This window comes from Equus asinus, chromosome 11 (assembly GCF_041296235.1).
Source record: "Equus asinus isolate D_3611 breed Donkey chromosome 11, EquAss-T2T_v2, whole genome shotgun sequence".
Lineage (NCBI taxonomy): Eukaryota > Metazoa > Chordata > Mammalia > Perissodactyla > Equidae > Equus > Equus asinus.
The window spans coordinates 12,690,464-12,701,293 of NC_091800.1; the positions used below are offsets into that span (position 1 = coordinate 12,690,464).

Consider the following 10,830-nt stretch of genomic DNA (forward strand, 5'->3'; position numbering starts at 1 on the left):
GATCGCCAAATGGCCAGACCAAACGGGCACTAATAAAGAGATAACTCACATACCTATGCCTTAAATTTGGCCCTAACCCTCAGTTCGGGGCAGCAGCAGAAGCTCTGACTGCCCATGGGTCCTGTCCCCATGCTACTCTATCTCTATTCTCTGAATAAAAGAGCACTACTGCCAGATCTTGAGAGTCTAAGAAATCTTTCTTTCGACTCCTCGGCTCACCGACCCCGCATCAACCCTACTTTCAATTCTTTTGAGTATATGTCCAGAAGTGGAATTGCTGGATCATGTGACATTTCTATTTTTAAGTTTTAACTTTTTTTTTGCTGAGGAAGATTCTCCCTGAGCTAACATCCATACCAGTCTTCCTCTATTTTTTAGTATGTGGGCTGCCAGCATAGCATGGCTGCTAACAGAACAGTGTCTTTCTGAGCCTAGGAACTGAACCCAGGCCACTGAAGCCGAGTGTGCTGAAGTTAACCACTAGGCTACTGCGGTGGCCCAATTTTTTAAATTGTTTGAAGAACTGCCATACTGTTTTCCAAAGTGTCTGCACCATTTTACATTCCCACCAATAGTGTATACGGTTCCAATTGGTCCACATCCTTGCCAACGCTATTTCCTGCTTTTTTGATAGTAGCCATCCTAACAGCAGTATGGTGGTATCTCGACATAGTTTTGATTTGCATTTCCCTAATGATTAGTGATGCTGAGCATCTTTTCATATGCTTATTGGCCATTTTTATATCTTCCTTGGAGAAATGTCTATTCAAGTCATTTGCCCATTTTTGAATCAGGTTTTTTGTTGTTGTTGAGTTTTAGGAGTTCTTTATATAGTCTGGATATTAATCCCTTATCAGATATACGATTTGCAAGTATTTCCTCCCATCCTGTGGTTTGCCTTTACTCTGTGGATATGTCTTTTGATGCACAAAATTAAAATTTTCATGAAGTCAAATTTGTCTTTTTTTTCTATTGTTGCCTGTGCCTTTGTTGTCATATCCGTGAAATCATTGTCAAATCCAATGTCATGAAGTTTTCGTTCTATGCTTTCTTCTGAGTTTTATTGTTTTAGGTCTTACATTTAAGTCCATGATCCATTTTGAGTTAATTTTTGTATATGGTGTCAGGTAAGGGTCCAATTTCATTTTTTGCATGAAGATACCCAGTTTGTCCAGCACTGTTTGTTGAAAAAACTGTCATTTCCCCCATTGAATGGTCTTAACACCCTGGTTAAAAATCACTTGACCTTACAGGTGAGAGTTTATATCTTGGCTCTCTATTTCATTCCATTGGTCAATTCGTTCTGTCTTTATGCCAGTACCACACTGTTTTGATTACCGTAGCTTGGTAGTAAGTTTTTAAATCAGGAACTACGTCTTCCAGTTTTGTTCTTCTTTTTCAAGATTGTTTCGGCTATTCAGTGTCCCTTGAGATCCCATATGAATTATGGGATGCGTTTTGCGATTTCTGCAAAAACGGTCATTGGGATTTTGATAGAGATCGCATTGACTCTGTAGATTGCTCTGGAAAGTAGTGACATTTTAACATTATTGTCTGCCAGTTCATGAATATGAGATGTGTTTTCGTTTATTTACGTCTTCGATTTCCTTATGCAATGTTTTGTAGTTTTCGTTGTACAAGTCTTTCACCTCCTTAGTTAATTCCTAAGTATTTTATTCTTTTTAATGCTATTTTAGATGGAGTTTTTTTGGTAATTTCCTTTCCATATTGCTCCTTGTTTGTGTCTAGAAATGCAACTGATTTTTGTGTTGACTTTGTATCCTGTTACTTAGCTGAATTCATTTATTAGTTCTTAGAAACTAAGGTTTTTTATCTAGGAACACAGTACAATAATATTTACTTATTTATAAATAATCATATTTATTTATTATAACAATATAATATTTAATAAATGTAACAATTTAAACAGTATTTAGGTTTAATAATAATTATAATTAGTATAATCAATACAATACTTATATAAATAATATGTTTAATCTTATATGTAATTTTCCTGAGTGCTTTTAATATTTTATGTCAGGCTGACAGTGACCATGAGAGATAGGTACTATTATACCCATTTTCATAGATGAGGAAACTGAGGCTAAAGAGTTAAGTAACAAGAATATCACAGCTACTGTTTGTTGAGCATCTCTGACAGATACTGCAGGTTCAGTGGCTCCATTCAGCCTACACAGCAAGGTCATGTAGCACGATTCACATAGCGTCTCATTTAATCCTCGATAAACTCTATGAAATAGGGAGTATTGTCTCCATATCACAGATAGAGACAACTGAGGTTTAGGGCAGTGAAATGCTCCCGGAGACCACCCACAGGTAAGTGGGGAAGCAGCACGCAAGCTCATACCCTGGACTTCAAAACCCCTCCCCCAGGATGGATGTGGCAAGGTGAAGGGAATTTATCTTTGCCAAGCCTCCTTTTTTTTCACTCCTCCCACCGCCCTGCCCCTATATCATTATATACCCCGAGAGCCTTATAACCTGAGAGCAAGGCAGTGCTGAGCCCAAATCACTAGAGGCGCACCCCAAGCATCAGGGAGGACACTGAGGAGGAGCCGAGCAGGAGCCACACAGCCATGTGCGTGACCATCCCTCCTGCCTCTGAGAATCTGTAGCCCTCAAGGACAATGCCAAAGCCCAATATGGAGGGCGCAGGCTTCGGATACAAACACAATCGGGTTTGAATCTCAGCCTCTCCATGTGTTAGTCGTGTACCTTAGGCAATATGGTTCTTTCTAAACCACAGTCTCACCTGTAAAATGCCTGTGAAACCTGGAGCACACCGTCTACGCAGGGTTGTTGATCCTTAATCATGGTCACGTTGAGAAGTGCTTAGGCCAGTGCCTGGCACACAGAAAGTGCCCGTTAAGTGGATAATCCAGCTGTGACCATTGTCCACTTGAAGGCAGGGCCTGAGTCTGCCGTGTCCACTGTGGTCTCCCAAGCACAGGACTGTGCCGAGCTCAGCGTCAGGCCAAAATAAATATTGTTGAACCAGTGATGGTCTGAGCCATGGGTGTCCCCACCCATGGTAGAGAGACGTGGGGGCAGCACCTCTTGTATTTAACTCCAGCACCAACCCTGTTATTTATACAGCCCCTTATTTACATGAGACCATTCATCTCACCTCCAGGCTGGATGATGTACCCCCAGAGCCCACAGAGTCAGGGATGGTAAGATAGAGTCCTCACCCACACTCCCAGCAGCCACGCAGCAGTGTTCTCTGTGGCTCTTAGAGATTTGCATCTAAGTAGGTTTGTAGGACTTTTATTCAACAGCAAATATTTGAGTTCTCTGTACTAAGCACTGTGAGAGGGTTAGAGATAAGTGGTAAAAAAAGACAGCTGTGGCCTCTGTGTTGGTACCTAGAGTCTAGCAGAGAAATGGAAGCCTGTGGAAGGAGGAGGTGGGTTTAGAGGTTGTTTCGACTTCTCTGTGCTGTGAAGATCAGGGCTTGACGTCCGCCTCTCCCAAGAGAGCCTCTCTGCCCAGGGCCATTCCATCCTTCAAGATTCCAGATAAAACCTGCTTCCCCCAGCAGCCTTCTCGGGCCCTCCCTTCTCCACGCTCATAAATGCCCCTCCAGCACAAGCCCCCAGCAGCTGGTTCATTCCTGGCATAGTTATTTTGGGTTTGGCTGGGCTCTCTGCTTCCCTCCTTCCCACAGCACCCAGCATGATGTCTAGTCCCTGCCAGAGACGAACAGATGTCGATAACAAACTAGTGAATGAAAGAACCAACATCTTTATGGCCTTGAGCAAGCTTTTAACTTTTCTAAGTCTCTGTTTCCTCATCTGACCATGGGACTAAATCCAGTACCAAGTGATTTCACAGTTTTACATGTTGGTAAATGTAAAAGGTGACATGAGTTTGTTTAGTATTAATCCCATCCAGGAATCCCTAGGGAGTGGGAACCTCTTGGGAAGTGCCCTGGAGGCCCAGGCCTCCGAGCCCCTGGAACGCGCCCCCTGCTTGGTTTCTCAGCTCCCCCAGCCCCTCCCTCCAGCCCATGCCAACTTCCCAATCCCCATCTCCCTCCGAAAGTCCTGGGGTCCTGGGGCAGTGCTGGGCGGGGTGCCCTGGGCCACCAGGGGCCCTTAGCTGTCCCATCTGCCTCACTCCACCCACCAGCGAGGCGGCCTGCACGCGTGGCCACCTCCCCAGCCTCAGGCCCTGCCCGGCCAGCTCCGGGACAGAGGGCGGCTGCAGGAGAGGGTGCAAGCCAGAGCTGCCAGCTGCACGCGGGGGACACGACCAAAACCTGCTCTCCCTGTCCCCAGGCCCGGAGCGAAGCGTTTCCTGCCTCTCCTTCCTGAGGACGCGTGGGCTGCCAACCTGGACTCCACGTCTGCCTCCCTTGTCGCCAGCGGGCCTCGAGGTGAGAGGGGAGCCCGCAGGCGGGCCAGGTGGCCCTGGCCTGAGACTCGACCTCCGGCCTGGGTGTGGCAGGAGGGACCCTCAGCACTTGCTCTCCCCAGTGCCTCTCTGCCGTTTCCCTCGGGCCTGCCCTCTCCTTGGAGCCCAGGCTGATGACCCCCAGTGCGCCTGCCAGCCAGGACTGGGGTCACCTGAGGAGTGAGGACCCGGCTCCCACTCCCTCTGAATCCCACCCCCCCTCACCCCCGGCTGCCCACTCCGAGGGCCTCTGCAGGGGAAATGGGCCACTAATGGTCCTGGAGGAGTGTGGGGCCCAGAGGATGCCACTTAGGTTACATACGTACCAGGCACAGCCTGTAAGGAGGACACTGCCACAGCAGGCACGGGCAGCCTGACAGAGGAGCCGGAAGAGGAAGGACAAAGAATCATACAACGGAGATAGCCCTGGAACCCCTCATTTTAGAGATGAGGAACTCAGCCCCGCCCCCCCCACCCCTCCCCCCAAGAGGTGGAGGAAAGCCTTCTGAGTCCAGATCTGCTTCTAGCCAGTCAGGTGACATCACACAAATGATAGGGCCCTCAGGCTTCAGGAAAATGTAGTGAGTGGGCACAAGTCCTGCTCCAAAGCGCTGGGATTTTAATTAAAATCTCCAGTTAAAAGCAGCCCACTGTGTTATTCTGGTTGCAAGGGGAGGCTCATGTTGTGTGTGTTGGCCCCGGGGTATCTGGTCATGTTCCCCTCTCTAGCAAGCGACGCTGCCTGCCCCCGCTGCTGGTTCACGGGCCGCCCCAAAGCTTCAGGCCTTCGGGGCGCCAGGTGCCCTAGGAGGCCCCTCTCCACCTCCACCTGGGGCAGCCACGGCTTCCGCTTTACTGGTGTGAGCATAGAGCCTGGCCTCCCCAGAGAGGAGAGGAAGCTTTGCAATCTAGTGGTTTAGGGAGCTCCCTAGGGGAAGCGACATGCATGGGGTCCCCACTTCACAAGGCTTGCTACATGGACACCCACATACAAAACAGTCAAGAATCGTGACCCATAGGCCTAGAGGAACCCCCAGAGCATCCCTCCATTAGGCAAGTCCCATAGAGGATTTAAAGTAAGTGCTTACACACACAGACATCAGTGATTGCCATAGCACAAACTTCTGTACCTATCCTCCACAGCCAACACCAGAGCCCTCCTCTGTCAGGAAAGCTGCCCTGATTAGTGGAGAAGGGAAAGGCTGTCGAGCCATTTAATCCAAACCCACCAAGAAACCCCTTTCCCCAATATACAGCAATAATTCTAACTGATCCAAATAAGCCAAGGGAAAGAGGAAAAGTGCCCTCGTGTTTTGAGGCTTCTTGCGGTCAGCAGGGGCTCAGAGCCTCAGCCCTGCGGGGCTCAGCAACTCAGCTGTGGGCAAAGCGCAAACGCCAAGGTGCCCTGCTACCGCTTCCCTCCTTGCAGGCTCTGTCACCTTCTGGAGGCTGTTTGGGGGGGGGGCCTGTCCCATTGCAAACTTCACTCCTGTAAGTTGGGCAGTCGTTCAGCAGAAACTTCCCTGCTTCGGGTTTGGTTTTTTTTGACACAAGCCTGACTGTGTAATGCAGAAGCTCTGTCAGGCTCGAAATCCTTAGCTTTATTCAACTACACGGCATTTTCTTGTCGCTGGAAGAGTGATACAGCCAGAGTGCCTAGTTCGTGGATATGGGATACAGCATTTCACTTGCCGTTGTCTGACAGGTAAGCTTTATCTGTGATGGGCCCTGTGTGTCTGTGATGGGCCCTGTGTGTCTTGATGGGCCCTGTGTGAGTGTGTCTGCGTTGGGCCCTGTGGGTGTATCTGTGATGGGCCCTGTAGATGTGCTGTGATGGCCCTGTGGGTGTGTCTGTGATGGACCCTGCAGATGTGTCTGTGATGGACCCTGTGGGTGTGTCTGTGATGGGCCCTGTGTGAATGTATCTGTGATGGGCACTGTGGGTGTGTCTTTCAGTCTAGAGACAAAGCTTGGGTCAGCAGCATGGTGGTGACAGCAGGAGATGCTCTCGCCTGTGTGGCTGACCAGGAAAGCTTTGTGCGGGTCTATGACATCAAGGAGTACAGCCTGTGGGGACCAGAGTTGCGGCCTCCCAAGAGTAGGCAATGAATTCCTCATGTTAAATAGTGTGACAAGCACAGCTTCAGTCTTAGGTTAGCACTCTAGTTGGTAAAATTAAATTGTGCCAGTGAAGAGGGGCCTCTTAAAACTCTTTAAGAATGGATTTAGAGAAAAATATTTTCATGAAAGTATTCATTGTTGGCAAGGATGCTAGAAAATGAGCACTCATACACTTTTTGATGGAGGGTAAATTGGTGTTTACTCTCTGCAGGGCAGGTTGACAATATGTGTCTAAAGCTTCAAATCAGCAATTCTACTTCTAAGGATTTGATTAAAAGAAAGAATAAGAAATATGCACAAACATTTAGTTATAAGGTTCTGAATCAACATGTTGTTTTTAAGAAGGAGAGAAAAATAAATATAGGCAACCTAGATGTCCAACATAAGGGGGATTGATTAAATACATGATGGTATAATGCATTGAAATATCTTTAGTTGTTAAATGATGCTGTAATATGAAAATGTGCTTACAGGAAAAATATCCATGATAAATTATTAAATGAAAAAAATCAGATTGCAAAACAATATTACAGGATGAATCTATCTTTGTTAAAGCAAAGAAGCATATGGAAATTAAAAATATGGATAGATATGCACCAAGGGCTTAACAAATGTTATCTCTTTGTAGATGAGGTTTTGTTTTCTTTGTTTCTGTTCTGTTTTCCTCTTTTTACAAATCTGTCTTTTCTAGTATTTCTGGATACATGTTGCTTTGGTAATAACAAAGTATATGTTTAAAATTTTAAAACTCTTTCATACAATTGTAAAAGTGTTCATGTTTAGAAAAAAATCAAACAGCACAAAAGAATGAAAAATAAAAAGTACTAGCTGTTCTCTGACCTGCTCTGTCACCTGACCTGCCATTTCTACGTGCTCCTAACACTGCTAATGCATTCGAACTTCCTTCCAGGAAGTTTCTATGCATATATATACAGGGGCACATACACAAGACATAATTTTCAGAACTTTTTTTTCTTTTATCTCTTAGACAACTTTTTTTCTTTGCATCTCTTAGACAACTTTCCAAATAAGCATATTTAGTTTTATTTAGCATATTTAAATGGCTATATAATATTCTATTAAACACATTTCTGTAAAGCCAATGTAGAGGTAAATATTCACAAACTTCCCTTTAGTCACCTTTTCTTGTTCTACCACAGGAGAAGTTTAAACGCTAAAGTAAGAGAAATCGGAATTTGGAAGTAAGAGTGATTTGCCTTGCATTGGTCTTCACTCCAGGTACCAGGTACCAGCCTATTTTAAAAATCACTTTTGAGTACTTGCATGTTCCTGCAGGCTGCCAAACCATAAGTGCCTTGCATGGGTCCCATTTTCTGTGTCTTTGGACCTGGCACAGGGTCTCACACACAGTAGGTACTCGATGAACACTTATCAAACTAATGTAGCAAGACCAATGAGTCCAGTACCTCTCTCCCTGTTGGACCCGCATCCAGATCTGACCCGTCCTGCAGGAACCATTATACGGACGGCATCTAGCATCATGGTGGTGAACTCTCCCTCTATACTCAGATATGTTTTCCCTTTGATTTAGATGTGACTTTCTGGAAGGCCCATGTCAGCATGGTGACATCGTGAGTTCCATCCATTTTAGAGTTCAAGAATCTGTAAAAGAGTTAAAATAATTTCACAGCTGTGATCAAGTTGATCCTCCCAGAAGCCCTCTGAATTAGTCAAAAGAGGAAAGCAGCGTTACATTCTGCTGTTGGTGAAAACAAGATGTACATATTGCCTACACGGAATAAAGGAAGAGATTGGAAGTCTTCATTTCTCTTGTAAATGGATGATTGTTTTCCTTGAATTGATCTGGTGTTTTAGTGTAAGTTTAGAAGCTTAGTAAGTTTAAGATTTGTTTCACTGGAGTTGAAAGGAATCGGTGCTAGAGGTGGGACCTGAGCTCTGGCCAGATGGTTCTTTCCAATCTCTTGGTCTTCTCCCCAGACCCATCATCCACAAGATGGTTTCCATCATATCTTGTTTGATATCTTGGGGCTGGAGTTAGGGAATTTGTGGGAGGGGGTGTGATGTGGCAGGAGGCAGGGAGAGAATGGTACCCAGAATAATTCAGGAGATTAACCTGGCTTCTATATCCCAACTTTAGTTAATGGAGTATTGACATGTTGAGCTAGTGTCCCTTTCATGCTGTAACAGCCCTGGAGCATCTCTCCTCCCCTTTTCTCTCATTAGTTTGGAGCTGATAGAAGAAGAAAAGTTTCTGCTGTCATCCTCCCTCGACCGCACTGTGCGCCTGTGGAGCATGGATGGGGAGTACACAGGTATGGAATGTCCACCTGGCCACCGCCTCAGTCCCAGTGCAGGGCCTCAGATGGAGCCTCCACTGAGTCATGAATTCTCTGAGGTAAAGTGTACTGATCAGCGCAGGCTGCCATAACAAAAGACCACAGACTGGGAGCTTAGGCAGCAGAACTTTATTTCTCTCATGGGAGCAGTTCTGGAGATGGAAGTCTGAGATCAGGGCGCCAGCATGGTCTGGTTCTGGTGAGTGCCCTGTTCCTGGATTTCAGACTGCCACCTTCTCGCTGTGTCCTCACATGACCGAGAAAGAGAGAGCTCTCTGGTGTCTCTTCTTATAAGGACTCAAATCCTATCGGATCAGGCCCTACCCTTTTGACCTCATTTAACCTTTAACTACTTCCTTCTAGGCCCTATCTCCAAATACAGTCACATGGGGAGTTAGGGGTTCAGCATATGAATTTGAGGGGGACACAATTCAGTCCATACCATAAAGTCAACTTACGTTCACAAAAATTAACAAAATCAAAGACCTTTAAACTTAGAGAACTCAGCTAGATACGGCAGCGAGTTTGGTAAGGAAAAGTGTTATCATAAGGTCATGTCTGGGCAGGAACAATTCAGGATGGGGAGCTGAGTGTGGAGAAAGGCCCCGCCTGAGTGGGCCGTCCTGACAGTAACCCGACTTCCGGCTCAGAGAGCCTCTGCACCTGTTTCAGCAGGTTAACTTGCCTCCCTGGCTGATATTTTTTGAGGCAGGTGCTAGAACTATTTTGAATTTATCCTGCAAGCTCTTAGTATCTTATTGAGTAGCTTATTCCCCCATGTGATATATTTTGTGGGAGGCATTCTAGGCTTGAGTCTCCTGGGCAAGTGGCCCTGTAATTGTTTCTTATGGAAATACAGAAGCAGAAGTGAATTTGATTAAGTTAACCAGGATTAAGGAGACCCAGCAAAGCTTCACTCTGATCAGAAGACAAGCTACCTTCCATCCTATGTTTATTATTTGTTAATTTATCTCTACTCTTCCAGGGACCTTTGGGCAGTGTAGCCCCTCGGATGTTTTCACTCCTGCCTCCTGGAGCCACCCTAGAGTCCCCTATGAAATTTTGACAGATGCCCAGAGCATGCCTGCTCACCCAGTGCTGGAAGGGGATGTTCCTGCAACGCACCTGGGAAAGGAGGAGCAGGAGAATGCAGTGGAGGGAAAGGCCAGGGCTAAGGTTGGTTCTGGCACATCCTATTCATCTGTGTTTTCTTTGTAGCTTCCACACAGATCAAGCAGGGAATACAAACTGCTGTCTGAGGGAGTCCAGGCATGGCCAGAATAAAAGTGTGTCCCAAGATCATGTTACAGACCAGGGCCAGGAGGGTGTGGTCCATCTCGGGGAGAGTTGGAGCTGATCTCCCAGCATCACTTGGCTTTTTTCTCCTTTTGACCAACAAAAGGCTGTCATCCATGGCCTTGGGATGCAAGGAGACTCAGCACCGTGCTCAACCCAACTGTCACATCTGAGAGAGACAGACACTGAAAATTCAGCCCACGGCACACTTTCACCATTAGGAAATATATTTAAAAGCTGGGCTTCCTAACGAGTGAAGGGAAGAAATGATCAGCTTATGATCTATGAAAGCCAAAACTGGAGCAGGAGATTTTGAGAGGGCCCTGGAAGATGCAGCCTTGATTTAGGGCTCGGGGAAATATATGGATTTCCAAGAAATGCTCACCCTTTAATAAATTGAAAAGCAGGTCATTTCATGAGCTATTGCTCACTGGTTATGTTACAACTCAAAGCAGGACACCTGCTCTCCCAGCAAAATAATGTGTCTTCGGTTTTTCCTTGGCAGCCTCCTGGAATACTGATCACACAGTAGAATCGACACAGACTTCATCTGCTTTAGAGCCCCAAACATGTTCGAAACAGGAAATAAAGGGAGCGGGAAGGCGTAGATCAAGAAAGCCTTCTGTCTTGTCGGAGGCGGCTCGCCTTCCGCCGTCTTGTGTCACAAGCCTTCTCAAGG

The 10,830-nt window shown here is 46.2% G+C and overlaps 1 protein-coding gene across 1 annotated transcript in view; it reads left to right on the forward strand.

The window, feature by feature from the left end:
- The window catches only part of LOC106835446 (cilia- and flagella-associated protein 337-like), a 67,585-nt gene extending 57,256 nt beyond the window's left edge, over positions 1-10,329 (forward strand). The window contains 7 exon segments of the mRNA XM_070520228.1: positions 4,302-4,345; positions 4,348-4,399; positions 5,846-5,907; positions 6,373-6,514; positions 8,090-8,129; positions 8,743-8,831; positions 9,841-10,329. Coding sequence (XP_070376329.1) covers positions 4,302-4,345; positions 4,348-4,399; positions 5,846-5,907; positions 6,373-6,514; positions 8,090-8,129; positions 8,743-8,831; positions 9,841-10,073 — 662 coding nt within the window. The 3' untranslated portion in view covers positions 10,074-10,329.
- Positions 10,330-10,830: the final 501 nt, after the last annotated feature.